The sequence below is a fragment of the Falco punctatus genome, assembly GCF_963210335.1.
Source record: "Falco punctatus genome assembly, chromosome: 2".
In the NCBI taxonomy this organism is placed as follows: Eukaryota; Metazoa; Chordata; class Aves; order Falconiformes; family Falconidae; genus Falco; species Falco punctatus.
Window position 1 is genome coordinate 15,026,378 of NC_137581.1, and position 18,076 is coordinate 15,044,453.

Below are 18,076 nucleotides of genomic sequence, written 5' to 3' on the forward strand. Positions count from 1 at the left end.
GATGTCTGCACAGTGAGGGGAACAGGCCTGACTGCAAAATTTACAGATCAGGATTTGGAAGAGCAAAGAGACAAAGTAGTAAATGTACAGAACTGATCTGGGGTGACTTAAGTAGGTCTAACAGCCAGAGTGAAAGTGTCTAGGAAGGTTTAAACCAGAGACTTTATAAAGTAAATCTTGTTGCTTATTTGCTAAGATTTATCTTTATCAGATATTTTCAGATAATTTCTGTAACTGTTCATGTGTTGATTTTTTTAAAATATGAAAAGAAAAAAGCCACACAAACTTTCCACTAAAACAGACGTTCCTTCACTTCTTAAATTGAAGCTTCCCCCCAAGTACAAGAAGATTTAGTTTTGATGTGTCACTTTTTCTTCATGGGAAGAAAATACTTTCCTTGTGATAGAAGTTTAAGAAGTGAAAGTTACTTGTAATATAGTAATATATTTATATTTACCAAAGTACTCAACAGAATAATTTATCATTAAAAATGTTGTGAAGCATAGGCATACTTGAATTCTGAATCTATTTTTTCTTAATTAGTTCTGAGCTCCAGTTATGCTGTTTCCTGTGTTTATGTAGCCATTTCCCCCTTGATAATATGTAATCTAAACACTGAAGTTAAGGATTATTTTTGCTTGTTTGGAAAGCCATAACGGGAGGAAAAACCAGAAAAGTTTTCTTCTGCTGGCTATCTGAAATGGCATTCTTGAGTTCTTTTTTGCTTTCATTGTGATTTGAACTCTGCCTATTCAATAGACATGCACTGTTTGTATTAATGGTAGAGATAAAAAGGTAAATACCCGAAGTTGTAACTACACAACTGAACTGTTTTTCCTTCATTGTGGTTGTACTTGTGATTACTTTATCTTTTACAGTTTTCACTGAGTTACAATCCATGGAGTAAGCCATAAAAAGAAATGTCATCTCTTACCGGATGATTAGCTACCTACTATGACAATATGCATTGCTGACTTATGGCTGTCTTCTAAACATTTTCAGGATTTTGCTAAAGAAAAAAGAAGAAAGCAAACTGGGGCTTTTTTGATTTTTTTTTTTTATGTTTGTTTTGGTTTGGGTTTTGTTTGTTGTTAGTTTTGTTTGTTTGTTTGTTTGTTTAACATCAGGTAGTTCTTTTTCTTCAGGTGATATAAATAGTGCCCGTATAGTGTAGATGGAATACACGCAACAAAGGATTTCTCTAGTTATAAGTGTCCGAGGTGCTGTGTTCAAGTTGTTGTCTTCTGTTATTCACCCCTGGATACAAGGTAGTTACTTTTGAATAAAACAATTTGTTGATAGACAGAAACTGATAATTTTGGTGAAAAACAGAAAACCAATAGGAGTAAAATGGTTTAGCTCTTTTAGTTATGAAACCTACAGCTTCAGTCATTTTTATAATTCTTCATAGATCAGAAAAAGTTACATGCATTCTTTAACACTTTATGAAGTGGTACCATCTATGCAGAAAATAATTCTTCTGACACAACTAAGCAGCAAGACTAAGAGACTAAGAAAAGGAGCAGAAAGGAAGCATACAGAGTTTCCAGTTAATGTTGTAAGTTGACAGTAGCAACAAAAATCCCACTCAGTTCTTGCCCACTGAAGGGAAAACGGGAATACAGGACACAGAGAAATCAGAAGTGCTTTGAAGTGTGTCCATGTGCAGTGAAGGAGTAGATGGCCTACATGGTCTTTGTTACGTGAAAGGGTTTTTAAGGAAAAGAAAACATTAGCATATCCTGAAAGGAGATGGATGAAAGCACAGGAGATACAAAAATGGAGCCCCATATGTGTGCAGTAAACTTATCCCAGTATATTATCCTCAAGTGGGCTTTTACAATCAATTACAAGCTGTAAGTCGGTTGGGTTTTTCCCTTTTCCTTTTTAACTTAACTGGCTATTAGCTTCTGTTAATCTATTTAAAACTCCTGTAGGGTTAAGGTGTGAATATTTTTCATACAAATGAAAAATATTTGGGGGAGACACACCTTAATCTGCAGTGCTTTTGGCATTTGAATATTACTTTACAATGAACAGTGCATGTAGGGTTCAAGTATTCATAAGCAACCAGGTTCTTTGTAGTGTCCACTCATTGCTCCTGCTTTTTCAGTGAAGTCACTGGGTGTAAGCATGCTCAGCATTGCAGACTCCTTCACTGCCTGTTCAGGAAAATGTCTTTGGTAATGATTTAACACTGCATTATTGTAAGTGAGTCTATTTAAAACCCCAAATCAAGGAAGTAAGTGGAGAAGAACCAGTTCATGCCTTTTGGCTTCTGATTTCTGAGCACAATGAAGATGAGACACTTCAGTGCTTTGTAAGGTTTTTATTGTCAGTACTTAAAACAGGACTTTTCTTGAACATATTCTTGTGAGAGTTTTCTAGTGGATCAACACATCTTAGAGTCTGACCGTAAACATATTTTACCTTCCTTTTTTTTACCTTACCTTTACCTTACCTGTAACTTACCTTTTACCTGTATTTTACCTTGCTTAAGGCCAGGAACTGTTTTCAAGTGATCTTTTCCTTCTGTGAATTACATGTAACAACATCAGAGTCCCTCTTCTCCATCAATCAGACAGATGTAAACATCTTGCCCTTCAGATTCCTGACATTAACTCTCTGTAGCTGAGCTGAAGGAGTGATTGCGAGTTCCTTTGTAGGCACTCACCAGGCACGTTTGGTATTTTCTTAATAAGTTCACACATCCTAGGTTCAGTATTATTTTTGAATGTTAGGAATCTTGAGTTCTCATTTTTGTCTTTGGCACACAGCGGTAGCTATGTTAGTTGCAAGAAGGGTAGTCCAAGCTGTATGAACCCTCCGGCTATTAAAGATTACTGACTCATAGAGACAGGTTTGTAGCTTGCCCTGTTTGTTTAAAATTCAATTCTTAGAACTGCGCTATAATGAACATTTCCTAAAATTGATCTAGGCACCCTATTTTAGATGTACAGCTGTGGCCCGAGAACCTGAATTAAAGATGGCTTAATAAAGCATTACAGGAACTTAGCTGAAAATTCTGTTGATCTATAAGTTGCTTGAAGTAGATATGACATGCTTCATTTTCGCATTGCTTCAGTGGTGCTGTTAGTAGTAAAACATAAGTACTTTATGCTGTCACTAAGGTAGTAGTCCTCTGAATACCAGCAGGGAGATTTATGAGCACTGAAGAACTCTTAGACACTTTCATGCCCGTAACCACTACCTCAGGAATCACCAACACCTTAAATTTTGCTCAGAAGCTAACAGGGAGCAGGTAAAAAAGGTCTGACCACTGATACTTATTGAGTAATTTTATCAGCCTTCTCATAGCATCTCCCAGGGCACATTACAGAGCCTAGCTAGGAGTTGAGAAGGTCTGAAATAACCCTGTGAACTCCAAGTAGGTAGAAAAAGCTGGTATCCTAAGCTTTTGTATCAGTGCAGGGATGCTACAAGTTTATTCTTCTGTTGCTGTTTAAGAACCCATGAGCAGCAGCCACCACAGTAGGACCGGCCAGCTGGGACCGGCTTGCACAGACACTGTTAGTAATTCAGCAAAGTGCTTTTCATTGCATGTACTTCAGCAATGCAAAGTTCAAGCAGCACTTCCACCCTCCAAACTTTTATTGCTAATGAGGGCCCTTTATTCAAATCCGTTACTTGGCAAGGCATACTATGAGAGGAATGAAGTCAATTTTGTTAAAAGTTACTGTGGGAGGGCAGTAACAGCATTGTTAAAACCCATGTCTGGACAATTCCCTTGGTGCCGTTCTTTGCATCCTAATTTCCCCATGAAGCCTAATTAACAACATGCCAGTATTTACATCTTTATTCAGTACTTGTAATACTTGGGATAGCGTTTGACATTTGGAATAGAGACTTGGCACATGAGAAGAGCTGTGCATTTTTTTTTTTTTTATTATTTTATTCAGGCTACCAAGGGGGAAGGAGAGAAATAAGATGTAGGGAAGAAGTTAGATTTTGAAATAAATATTTTTCATATGGTATTAATCTTTGAATTTTTTGCCCCTACCACTTTAACTACATTATAAAGCATAACCTATCTGAATTTTTTTGGACCCCTTTTGTACACAGGTGTTTTTTCTGGGGAGTATCTAATGTTTCAAGAAACGCAGGAGTCCTTTCCCAACTTGTATGCTGAGTAGGAGAGCAGAGAGAAGTTATGTGCTGACTCTGCAAACACTTTCAAGTCTAAGACCTGATTTCCTTCAATTTAACACATATAACTAGTGTGCGTTCATTAATGGTCATAGTACTAGCTGTGCTCTTTAATAATTCACCTGGACTTTTTTTTTCCTTGATACCAACCTCTGGCATTCAGTTTCATGAGGCCATTTTGAATTACTAGCACAATCTCATTTTTATTTATTAGTTATCAACTGCTGTCTTTCATTTCTCAATTTCCTTGTTTATCTTGTAAAATTTATTGTGGTGCCTTTCTTGAAGGCTATTTTCAATTCTATTTGTATTATTGGTAGATGACAATACTTAAAGGTATACATTTTGTTATGTAATCTGTTATTATAAAGACCTTTTAAGTGTAAATTTTTGGTATAATAATTTTGTGGAAGAGTAAATATATTTTTGAAGTATGTATTAAGAACTTAGACATTTTTAAAGGTTTGCATCACATGGTTTTCCTATTGTAATCTGAGTTTATAAACCACTATTGAATATGATGGGACCAGGAAAAGATAGTTTGACCTTATTTGGGTCAAATATTTGAGATATTTTAACCTGTCTCCTCATTCAAGTATCTAAAAAGAAAACTAATTCTAGCAGTCTTTTGAGATTTGCAGTCAAATAAAGAATTATAAGGAAAATAAGAGAATATCTGACTTCATACATGCATACATTTATACATATCCTTGTGCCTATATGTGGAACATGGCTCTTTTCAGTAATCCATTTTCTGAAGGCTTTTTTTCATGCATCTTGAGGATGTAAAACAGAATTAACGTAAAGGTGTTTGTAGCAATTTCACTTCAGCAGTTCACAATGCTTGAAAGGCATGTAACAATCCTCTGAGAACAAATCTGCTTTCTGTACACAGATGGCATTTTATGATATGGTGTAAATAATTTTTAAGGCTGTCTATAAAACGCATTAGACATCTCATTGCCACTACATGTTATCATAAGCATTTTTTTTCACTGGGTACGTGGCAGGTTTGTAGCCTCTGACTTTACTCTAGTTGGAGTGATTGGTAATACATATTTGCTGCACTTTCTCAACTCAGGAGGACAGTTTGAGCATCAGCTATTAAAAAGCCTTTAACAGTAAATTTGGTTTGTCAAACCAGACCATTTAGTAGAAGGTGATTATAATAAATGGAATTTCTGTTCCACATACAGTGGGAATTGAGTAGCTGCTTCTTGGTGCTGTTTAAAGTTGTTCTTGAAGTATTAGTGATCTGACAGTGCCCAAGAATCTTGTGTTTGTGACCAAAACAGATTAGCATACAAACATTAAAACTTAACTACTGTAAAGTGACAACGATTCTGAGAGTTTAAATATAATGATAGTTTCTCTTTAAATATTTATAAGGCAACAAAGACATTTTAAGCTTACTGCAAATTCTCAGATGTGGAATTTAAAACAGATGGAATGATATTTAGCCTTTCCCTCCGGAGACATCACAGGCAATGAATACATTGAGTTGATAGTTAAAGGGAAATAGCGTTAAAAGGAAGTATAAATGAACACATAGATAACATACTTTACCTAGATATACCAAACACCATTTTTCTGTCTTTAAAAACTTGTAATATATGGAAGTTTTGTGGCTAACTACTCTCTTTTGCCTGCAATGCTAAGTTCAGCCAGAAGTAATCTGCCTCATTATGCAAAACAAGAACTGTTGAGATGCATATGAAACTTGCTGCCATAACTTCATGGTGCAAGTATTCTCACCTAAGTGCCTTACTTTCTTTCTCTATGTGCCTTGTCATTCACTGAGCAATGTCTAAAATCAGAATCCAGTCTTGCAGTCATTTAGTATTGTCTGTTATGATTGCAGTTCATAAAGAAATGAACAAGTCATTAAGAAAAATAATTGTAAGATGCTTGAAATCATTTGTAAGACCTGTTACTTCCTGTGTAGTTCTGTTAAATGCTTGTTATGTTGGGAATTCATCCTCTACTTCTGTAAGACCTTGCCATTAGATAACATAGTGACGTTCCTGGATCAGTGTTAAGAGAATAGGGTCAGATGGTGGAGCTTCTGATTTCTGAAAATCTGGGTTTTTTCTGTTGGTTTCCATGCTCAGGTTCAGTCAGACACCACTCCGCTGCCATGTTCCAGAGTCAACTGTTGAATACGGTGTCTTAATGTCTTAATATCCATTAATGACAGAAAACATGAGTAGTAGAGACAGTGTGCTGATACGGGACTCTGCGACGTAGGGCAGGATGCTTATTTCTGACACTGAATAAAGTCCCATCTTAAAAAGAAATTATATGCAATGGCAGGTTTGGATTTTAACAGGAAAAATAGCTTAGATCAGACAAGCAGTTTTGAATGTGCCAGTTTCAGCACCCCACACATATATAGGTTGGTGGTAACTGTAATAACTATGCTAGAAATGAAGCAAATGAAAGGAAATCAAGAGGTATGATAATATTGTTTAATTTTGTGTCTGAGAATAAGCCATATACTGTATTACCTAATATAATCAAATTCAATTTATGTGTTCCCTATTTAACCCCACTTCAGAGTTAAAATATATTTGACTATTTTTTTCTTTTAAATTCTGAAGCAATTTATTTGCTACACATTGTCTGTGGTACTTTGGTAATTTATTCTTCATTGGTTTAGGAGTATGACTGCATTTGTGGTTCAGGTCTTCAGTTGCATATTGGGAGGGCTGTGTACCTTTGTGAGTGTGAAATTAACTTCACAGTAACCTTTAGTGAATCCTGTAATGTCCATAACATTTATGCCATCTCTGTTGAATGCAGATGCTTTATGCTGAATGAGAAGCAACTCTTTTGTGCAGCCACAGATTTCTTTGGGCTCTCCTATAAACTTTAAATGGATTTGCAATATCCCTGAGTGAGAGCAGACTTGAGGCCCAGTGGCCCAGACATTCAAATGCTTTGTTTTGGAAACATCTAAATAATGTGGTACTTAGACTTTATACCTCTGCTCTGAATTATCTTCATGGAAGCAGAATAGCAAACTTGAGTTTGATTACAGAGAACCTAGCAATTCCATGATGTGATGCATCTTGTCTGAAAGGCATCCAAATGCATCACAGGAATTGTGTGGTGATTTTCCCCCATTGATTGGGAAGGGAAGCTTATGTGGCTGTACCAAGTGCAGAGACTGATCTAATGTTGAGTAAGTTAATTGCCTGGTAAGTTCTTGAGACTCTTTGTACTGGTGTCGTTGCTGAGGTGGCAGTGTCCTCTGCCACATCTGGCTGTTGGTAGTTCCTGGACTGATTCATTAGGGGACACTTAAAATTCCCACATTTTGTGAGGGAGCTGTTATTTGGACTCAAAAATACTTTTTTTTTTTTTTTTCTTTCTTTCTCTGTTCACTTAAGGCCAGTCCTTAAAGCTCGTATTTCTCTGTTGTTAGCTGGACCCCAAAGAAAGTTAACCAGTTTTAGTACAGAGTGGTCTCCAGGGTCCAGGATTTCAGGGTCATTCACAAGGCTTTGCTTCTGTGAGGATGACAGGAGCTTCTGCTCCACAGTCATTGCACACGTGAAGGATATTGGTGCCATCTTTAAATTACTGTTTTTTATGAAAGTGGTACCTGACGTTGGGATCTTTTGGGTGCTGAAGTACCATAAATATACTTTGCCATAGAGATCAATATGCCACAAAAAATGCAAGATATTTGAGAGTGGTTGGGCTGTATGGTAGGTACTCACTACGTTGCACCCTCATCTGAGAGAGCAGAGCTCTTCTTCATCTCGTTTAGGAGCATGTGGAAATGGCTCGGAAAGCATGCGCCTCAAATGTGAGACTGTTGGGTGTGAAACGAATAAAGTGTGGCTTATATAAACACTTTATTTTTGATTCTTGTACTGCTGCAATGAAAATATTTTAAACTCAATTCTTTTCAATTATATGCTGTGCTTAATAGGGTAGAGGATAGTTTAAAAATAATTTAAAAAAAAAAGAAGATATTGTGATGGGGTATTTAAAAAATGATATGTGCTTGCTCATTCCTGCCAATGAGCTCACAAATTGTACTGATTTCAAACTGTAACGTTTTCTTCCTTGCCTGGTACTTGAGAGGAACAAAGGAAACTACCAAATGGGAGAGAGAGCCCAAGAGGACCTCCTGGTATTTGATATTCTCCCCAGCTTATGAGACAAGGTCACATCTGGTTGGTGATTACAAAGATGGTCACAGTAAATGGCAAGGTTTGCTTGTTTTTATACTGTGTATAACACTCTTCTTAGCATGAGTGGGGCTGCTTTTCCTTTGATTTTATTTATTGATTTTCTTTATTTTTTTATTTCTTTTTCCCCTTCAAGTGCAGTCCTGGGAGTAATCCTTGAATTTGCTTCCCTCAGTGAGGTCCTTGGCTTTTCTTTGTTCCATGAGCACATAAAATGGTACAAGTACAGTCCTGGTGCTCATTGTGCTTTCAAGAATGATGAAATGTTTCTTTTCATTCTCAGCTTGGGAATGTCATATCTTTCTGTTAGTACTAGTCTCAATTACAGTTGGTGTGATACTCTCTACCTAACTTGCCCTGTAGCTTACCTGTACTGGAGACTGGTGGAGGAAAAAGCAGAGTTAAAATTAACATTGCTAGGCTGTTTATATTGTGAAGGATCTTATCCTGTCTGGAAAAGGAGACAATAGTGTTTTTCACAAAAAGAAGTGAAAGAACTACAAAATGTGCAGGGTCTTTTTGTATTAAAGAGAAGTATCATTACCTTGATCTGTGTGAAAGATGCACTGTCTTGAAATACGCACAGTAATATAAGTTTCTGTAATAGCTTGAACTGAAGGGTTTGACAGAACTGAACCTCTGATATAAAAAATAGCTTTTAAATCTTTATTTTCCCTTCTCCTTCAATCTCCAGTTCAACAGCACATGCCTCTTGGAATTTTCTTTTTTGTGTCTTTCCTTTTAAATTCCTGGAGTGCCACCATGGTTAAGCATGGAGTCACAGGAAGGGCAGCAGGTCAGGTTGAATGCTTGGCTAATTGTTGTGGGATTTGAATATAGCAGGGAAGTAAACTGTAGAGTTGGAGGTCTCCTGCTTGCATGGAATTTGCAGTGTCCTGAAGGAGGAAAGCCACATGGGTGGAAGGGAAGAAGGAGGCTGGTTGAGGACAAGAGTGGTGAGCCATCACCTCCAGCAAAGGAGTCCTGCATGGGTGGAGCTAAGGCATAACTGACCGCGGAACTGGAGACCTCTGACAGTGTTAGGGTCACTCTCTCCTTCAGTCCCCACCTTAATTTTTTCTGTGCCAGAAAGATTTGAGCTTTGCAGGAGAATCTGGTTTTGGTCAAGATATGGGATTGTCAAAATTCTATCAAAAGTATCCTAAATCATCTCAGATCTTAAGGTCCACCAGCGATCTATCTTCCAAGATCAAATTTAGCTCTCCATAAATGAGGGGGTATGCTTTCTGGTAGCACTTGTCTCTGTCTCAGCATCACTCAACAAAGAGAGTATGCCACCAGTTTCTTTTCAGATGAACATTAAAGGGTATCACTTCCCAGATGAAGGGGAAGATCAGGATCTCCTTGTTCATACAGGAGTGGATACATCATCTGTACTTGTCTCAAACTTTGTCAGTTTTTCATAGCCTGGAAGTAGGAAGAGGCATTGATGGGAGCAGAACAGGAGTTGATGCCCAAGCATTAAAGTACGACGGCATCATTAAAGGACACAGAGATAAAAAGACAGACCATTCTTTCTGTAGGACATTTGTCTCTGAAATATGAATGCTTTTAATGAAACCCCTATCTTACTTCATCTCTCCAAAAATCAATATTTCTGGAATAGTAAATACTTCTGAAAGTGTTTTTTTTTAAAAAAAGAGGGGAGGGAATAACATAGACTCTGATGGCAAATACTTGGAAAGATAAAGCTTTCAAATCTAGTTTACCCACTCACGCATAATTACATGGTCTGAGGGGAAAAATGTATCAGGAAGACTTTTATTTATGAAGACCCCTACCAAGTAATTACAAAGTCAGGATACAGAAAACCTGAAATTATGATTGCAGTATTAAGTTTCAAATACTAGATGTGCGAGCATTTTTTTTTCCTGTGTATATATACACCTTATAGCAGTGTGCACTTGTTAGAAAAAAAATGTTTAGGTTTAAAAAGTTGATGGTACAATCTGAGGCAGGAATATTCATGAAGACCCAACTTTATCCAAGGGTGGATGATTTTTGTTCTGCTTGCTCTGTAATAAGTAGAGAAGAAAAACTTCTTGAGGAGACCTAACAGCCAAAGTTAGATTCCTCCTTTATATTGTTCTTCAGAGGCGTGTTTCTTCCTCTAATGTTTCATGAGGACTCCGTAAGCAGACTTTTCTGTGCTAAAGACAGCATTTGTGCATATTCTCCTGTGTCATTTTTTGACTATTTGAAGGAACCGTCATTTCAGGTGTGACACTAATTACTATAGTAATTTATTTTTACACATAAGCTATGCAATATAGAAAATTAAAAAATAATGTTAACTTGAAAAAAACATGAGAGAAAAGTAATTTATTCAGCCATATATAAGTACTCCTGACCTTGATTGGCATGCGATTTATAAGCATCCCCTTGTGGCAGTGTATTAAGACCACTTGGTACAGCACTAGGTTTTTGCTTAGAAGCAGAATGTTGCCTCACCAATTCTACATGGAAGTGTCCAGCCGTTGTTATTACTAGTCCGTATTTAAAACTTTGTTATCTCCTGAACCTGCTTTACTGCCTGAATGTAAACTCAGCTTGAAATAACTGGCATTGTTAGTGATAATTAACACAAACTTGGATATTGTTTGATATCGTCTTTTTCTGTAAATGTAAGGGGATTAAGATAAACTTGAAATATATATTTATTTCTTTTTTTAAATATGTGATTTGTCTGTGTAGAGTTTTCCGTACAGAGCTGTAAAAATATTTGTCCTACTAAGGTCAAGTAGTTACAGGCACTGAAATTCGAGTTACTAACTTTATGCAATATTTACACTTTTTAACTTTTAAAATAGAAACTGGGACTTAAATAGATGACTGATTGTTTTATCAACACGTGTATATTCTTTGTAGCATGTAAACCTGATCCATAACTAGCTTACATAAATGCCTGGTTGTCTGTGTTTGGTCTCTGCTATTGTATTTGAAGTTGTATTGATTAGCAGCTGTTGATACACACCACAGACTGAAAGAAGTGTTTTTTCTGACAGACCAGATGTTAGGAATTGGGGGAAGGATTTAAAATTAAATTATTTCTTGTTGTCTAGCAGAGCAGTATGTTTCTATATTAGAAATGCATTACTATGAATATATTAGCTATGAGATGTGTTCCCTTCTTTGAATGAATTGAATTGGTATTTTCTATGTGTCTTATACCAACATGAAGCAAATTAGTGTTTGTCAGCATCCAGAATTCATGAGTCACTATTTCAGGGAACTTGCTTTTATTTTCTATATGCAAGTGTGATAATTCTGTGTTCCAGTGACAAGTACTTGTAGCGAATTTGGAGGAAAAAAAATGTCTTTCCCAGACACAATATATAAACCAAAAGTTTTTCAAAGATAAAACATTTTGCTGTAATTCAGATAAGCTTGATATGATTCCTAATTCCATCACTCCAAAAGTGCCTCACTTGGTACTGTTACTGTCATCTTCTAGCAATTGGGAATTCTGTTAATTCTCTCTGTGACCTACCTGGTCCTTAGCCCTACAAATAAAAATATACAACTCAAAAGCTATTTATTAACTGTTCTTTTTACTGCAATTTAATATTGTAGATTGCCAAGTGAAGCTCAAAGCTTGTAAAGTACTTCAAGTCTTAAAATTTCAGTTTCTGTGTTGGTTGTTATTACTTAATAATATTGAGCTGCAACAATATTCTAGTTAAATTTCTCTTTATATCCACTGTTTATATCATACCTAAGTAAAAGAAAATGAAGAAGAATTATGCATGTACATATCATTCACTACCTCAAATTCAGGGCTAGAAAACTCATTCAAAAAAATAACATTGACAAATTTAAGAAAATCTAAAACTATTTACCAAAATTTTATTCTTCCCTTTCTAACATAGTGTAATGATTAGAATTCTCATAATGTTGTTAGTTGATTTTACATTTTTTTCTTCATTCTACTGATGATTGAAATTTTTAGTAAAAAAGTTTTGAAAAATGCTAGTTAAAAATGTCTCCAAGTATAGATGTAGAGTTTCTCTGTGATGTGTGAAAACCACAATTTAATCTCATTATTGGTACATCAGATCAGTTTCACAGCTAACTTCTGAAAGGAAGAAGGGTGGTCTGGAAAAGTGGAAGATCATGAGGCTGAGTTGGAAAAGTGGAAGATTATGAATCACAAAAGACAACACTACAGTGCTTCACCACATTGGCTCGAATGCTGTCAGAACGTATTGAAATGTTGCAGTTATGCAAACAGAGAAGACCTCATAAATTCTTAAATCTGGCTTAGGGAAAGTATTTTTTATTTTTAAATATTTCTTTTTAAAGTATTTTTTTACAAATTTAATGTGATTTTGGTGGTACTCACTGTAAAGGTATTTTTATCAGTAATACTAAATAGCAAGTTATACATAAAGTTTAGAAGCTGAATAAGTTCTTTAGCTTAGAAAAATCTGTTTCTTTTTTACTAGATCTAATATATAGCTCTCTCAATCGTCAAAGTAATATTTTCGTATTATGCCTGCCTCTACTACTTGTCTAGCATCTTAATTAAAAAAAGATTGATGAGCTGACACTAAGTTAAAACTGCATGATTCCTTTTTGTTGTTGTTGTTGTTTTGTTTTGTTTTTCTGGGGGAAGACCTGTGCTTTTGCCAAACAAGAGAAACAATCACATTATTTGACTGACTGCCACGTGTTAGCTGTGCTGGGAGCTGGAACTGTGCAGCATTCAATAATAACTCTTGGATCAAGAAAGTGTAACTTCTTTAAAGGTGTGACTAATCTGAATAAGCTTCTAAGGATAAAATCTGTATTTAAAACAAAACATGGATTTCTAGGTTGCTATTTCCAGAAACTGTTACTGTCTTTTTGACATTGTTTGCCTGTTCCAAGTGACTGTGATTTCAACCTGGCACAGTAACTGAGTAGGAGGCGTATTATCATCTTGGCAGGAAGAAAGTTACTCTATTAGGACCACACAGTAAAAATTTCAGATTTTCTAAAGCAATCGGATTTCTATAGAAAGGGTTGTAAGAGGATTAGATTCCTACTTTGGGGGGGAATTGGCATTTGTAACCCTTAACAAGGAAACTGTAATGTAATTGCAGTGGTAGGAATCGGAGATAAACAGAAATGAATAAATGCTTATGTAAGGCAAAAATTCTTCTTTCTCTGTAATTTTCAGTTTCCAAAAGCTAGGCACAACCTGGTGGAAATCAACAGGAGTCTTTTTACAGTGAAGCATTCTGCATCTTTTAATACCAGCTGTTGAAATGCGTCTGCCAGGATTCTCTCTGGTACTTTGCTAGCATGTTCTCCCCACCAAAGTCAGTTACTTGCCTAGCTCCTAATTTTACTTGGAGGTGAATTGCCACATCAGGGCTTTTGTCAGTAGAAGCTTTCAACCCAGGGATGAGCTTGCGGCATGTTCTGTTGATGTGGCTCAGCAGATCTTTTCAGAGGTGCAGACCATGTCTAGATGATGTGTGTGACATATTTTAATTAACCTTGTGATACCCACTGTCTATTCATAGTTGCATATATAACTGTGGGAGTGAATAACATTGTACTGCAGCCCAGCAAAGCCATGTCCCACATCCTCTGTGTTTAACTTTTATTTTTAAATGTAGCACATTTTGATCACTGCATCATTGAGCATGCCAAATGTTGCCTTTGCTGTCTTGGACTTTGTTACATTAGGATGTCAAACAGAGTCTCGACTTCTCCTGAAACTTTGCCCTATGGAGAGATGTGGTGATTCTGTGGTCTTTCAAATTGTAATGTTAGGTTTGGGAGGAAAGGAAACATGTTTGTGTTTCAATGGGTTTATTCTATATGTTTATTATTACAGCCTTTTGGGAAGCTTTCGTGCTCAACTGACAATGTGACTTATCGATTATTGTTATGGAAGAATCACAAGAACAGTATTTATTCGCATTTGGCTTAGGTACATGTTATCTGTGCCCAGACCTCTAAACCTGCCAAAGCCCAATGTGGAATGTGATGAGTATGGTAAAGACTGGACTAGTGAGGAGAAAAAAAACTATTTGTGCAGAAAACCTAAAATTTTGCCTGTAGTTAGGTTAATAGAATACTGTAATATGTTTTATTATGTTTTATTTCTGATGTGTTGGCAGTTTTTAGTTTCATCTGATTTTTTTTGCAGTAAAGTCAGTTTAGATGGTTATTCTGCCTATTTCTAAAAGGTACGTGGTGAACTAATGCTACCTTTTTTTTTTTTTTTTTTTTTTTTTTTTTTATTTTGATGAATGGCTCGATGGCATGGCTGGCTTTTGTATTCTGCTGCACGTGTGCTTCCAGCACAAATGGCTAGGAATCACTTCATGTGGTTGCTGCTGGGAATGGTCTTCAGAGGGGGGTTCCCAGGACTGGATTTGCGCTAAACAGAGACCATGAGGGGAAAACTGATTCATTAGGAACCCATGTTTAGGTTAAAGTGATAAAAATAACTGCAGGACATCATAAATTGGTTTAAAAACTAGAAAAGTGAAGGAATCCAATCTAAAGTATTTTGTAAATTGCCCACTTTTCAGAGTTGTCTGCCTTTAGTCTTCTCTGATCAGTATAAAGAGGTGTATATCATCCAGAGAGGCAACCAAAAAGATTCAGCTATCAAAGATTCAGATTCTGTAAACACAGGTTTTTTTAGGCATTGCTGTTGGTACTACTGTGTTTGTCTTCTCTGTTCTGCCAAAACATGTTCCTGGAAGTTTTCGTTTTCTATTCTGGTTTTAGGCAAGATCCAAGAAATGGAAGTAAACCACTAGAAAGTCCTTCTGTATATTGCAAATAAACTTACTCCATCATTCCTTATAATTGCTTTAGTCATTCATGGAAATTTTCCCTAACAGACCAGTGAACACATATGTTGTATGTTTTATGTAAAGACAACATAATTGTTTGATTTCTATCCATATGCTTTTATCTGAATGTTATGGACATTAATTTTTCAGTCTTGCATATTGGCAGAGTTATAATTACACCGCTTTCTGCAAATAATCTTTATTAAAAAGATATGCTTTATGTTTAACTTTGCAGATCCAGAATGCTAATGATGTGCTAATAGCACCACTGGAGAAGTTTCGTAAAGAGCAAATAGGAGCAGCAAAAGTAAGTGGCTGTGGAAACAGTTCTTTTTCATTTCATGTTTGAGTTTTTCAGTGTTTTGAAGACTGGACTGAAAACAGGCATTTTGTATTCAAACATACTTGATGCCATCCTCATTAATGTATTAGTAAATCACACTGTATTCTTTGCTTCAGAGGAGGAGATGATTTAGAAACGGAGTTCAAACTGATTATGTGCATAGGGTACAGCTCTTGCTACTGTTGAGTATTCTTACCATCTGGAGTTATGTTCATCTTCTGATGTCTGCATTTACATTATGTTGCATCTTGGGTTATCCCAGAACCGTACAGGGGGTTCAGAGAGCTGCTATGGGTGCAGTGGTCCTCAAGGGGCTATTGTATAAAGACTGAAAGGAGTCAGTGCGCTTCAGGCATACTCTCTTTCAGTCTCTGCTTTCCCTCTCCACTTCACACAGCCAATGTAGTGCAGTGATTCATATTCATTTTGCCAGATTATTCATCTTCATGTTGCCCAGAGATTTTCCTATGGTAGAAGTGCTCCAGTTAGTGCTCTAAGCCAGTTCTTTGGTGTTAAGTGCTACAAAAGGAGGCTTAGGGGAGACCTTATTGTTCTCTACAACTACCTGAAAAGAGAGTGTAGTGAGGTGGGGGTTGGTCTCTTCTCCCAGATAACAAGCAACAGGACAAGAGTAAATGGCCTCAGATTGTGCCAAGCTGAGGAAGGCTTACACTGGAAATTAGGAAAAAATTCTTCACCAAAAAGGTTGTCCAGCATCAGAACAGGCTGCCCCAGGAAGTGGCTGAGTCACCATCCCTGGATGTATTTAAAAGATGTGTAGACATGGTGCTTAGCGACATGGTTTAGTGGTGGACTTGGCAGTGCTGTGTTAGTGGTTGGACTTGATCTTGAAGCTCTTTTCCAACCTAGTCGATTCTGTGATGCATGATTTTACGATCTGTGCTAGAGAAACAGTGCATGTTGTCTATACCAGGGTTCAGTAGTCAGCCCAGGAAATCATATATAGTGGGGTAAAAGATGCTGGAAGGAACTGTTAGTCCAGAAGAGCTATTTTCAGTCTGATCCTGGAGCCTTTAAGTAGTTAGCAGTGACTGCTTTGATCATAATCTCAGAAAGATGCATAATGGCAGCTGCTGTAGTCCGTTAGAGGTATTGTTAGTAACAGTTCCTGCTGTCTACATAAATACGCTGCTTCTGAAGCATTTTGAATCTTGTATTACTGCTTAAAATTTTCTGGGAAATTTTCCATTTGTAAGGTTAAACGGGTACCAAAAAAATCTTTCTTTGGTGTTGTAGCTGAGGTTACACTTGTGCTGTACTCAAACAACCTCCGAAGAGGAACAGAGCTATTGGAAAGAGAGACTGAAGCTTTATACTTTTTGTACTGCTTGTTGTGAATGTGTAGCAAACAGATGAGGCTGCTTCCGCACAGGAACTAAGTAAATGTTTGGGAAGAATTTCTACTGTGAACTTGAGGTCAGATTTCTCTGAAATGGATGTTCTTTACCCTCTTACTTGATATGTTTTTGTGTACAACTGCATTCTTCTCTTGTCCCACCCCTATGCTGCTTTGAGATGCGGGGCTGGGAGTTTATTTACTATGCTGCACAAATCAGAATTTAATTCCAACACAAAATTATTTTTATTTTTCAGTAGGTTTTATTTGCATTGTTCAGTTCTTTGTTTACTGTTTCATTTCATATTCCTATAGTTTAAGGGATGTCATTCTTCTCTGCAGAGTGCCCTGTTTGAAAGCCTAACTTGCCCTACTATTGACTGGCCTGGTACATCTGAGAAATGAGCCACAGCTGGTTCACAGGGCTCTCTGCAGAACTGTGTAAGACATCCATGTCTCCTTTGAATATACTGCTCAGTAGATGTCAACAGATATTTAATGATCTAATTGAAAATGAATCTCTTTGTTTTTTGATTCAGCAAGTATTTAACATTAAAGGCAGGACACTACAAGGCAAGTTGGGCCCTCTCTGGTATATCACAATGGCTGGTTTCTTTTCCATAGCTCTTCCAGATAAAATACAGGTATTTTCCTATCTTATATAATTTGTGGAAAAAGTGATTGTTTTGACTTCTGTCTGGTCACACAACAGTCTACTGAATGAGTTCAGGAGAGAGCTTGGCTCAGCTAACTGTTATTCCAGTGTCTAATGCACTTTATTATGCAGTGCTATGTGTGTTTTGGGCAGTACAGAATACTGGCTTGACACGTTGATATCATAGAGAGAGCTCTTCCAGCTCATTGCTTTATAAAATTTCAAATAAACTCATCTTTTCTTGCACTGCTTATGGAGTTCAACTGTCAAGCTCAAAAATGAGACCACCTGCATAACCTGGGTAGCGGTACAAATGTTTGCCTCCGAATTGATTTTTATCAGGGAAAGCAATTACAGCTGGCTTTTAACTAAGTGGAGTCGACACAAAGGAGTGAGAGATTAATTACATTTACTACTGGTTTTCTAGTAAATACAAAATAGCAACATGAGATCTAGGAGTAATGAGACCAATATGAAATAGAGTAGAAATTAGGGCTTTCTGAAACTCATTGTTAGTGAAGTAGAGCATGG

The 18,076-nt window shown here is 36.7% G+C and overlaps 1 protein-coding gene across 2 annotated transcripts in view; it reads left to right on the top strand.

Moving 5' to 3' along the window:
- ARHGAP42 (Rho GTPase activating protein 42) overlaps window positions 1-18,076 on the top strand; it is a 215,959-nt gene that overhangs the window by 123,061 nt on the left and 74,822 nt on the right. For both annotated transcript variants that reach the window (XM_080376482.1, XM_080376483.1), the window contains one exon: window positions 15,426-15,497. In XM_080376482.1, the coding sequence (XP_080232608.1) occupies window positions 15,426-15,497 (72 nt within the window). The remainder of the gene's footprint in view (window positions 1-15,425; window positions 15,498-18,076) is intronic.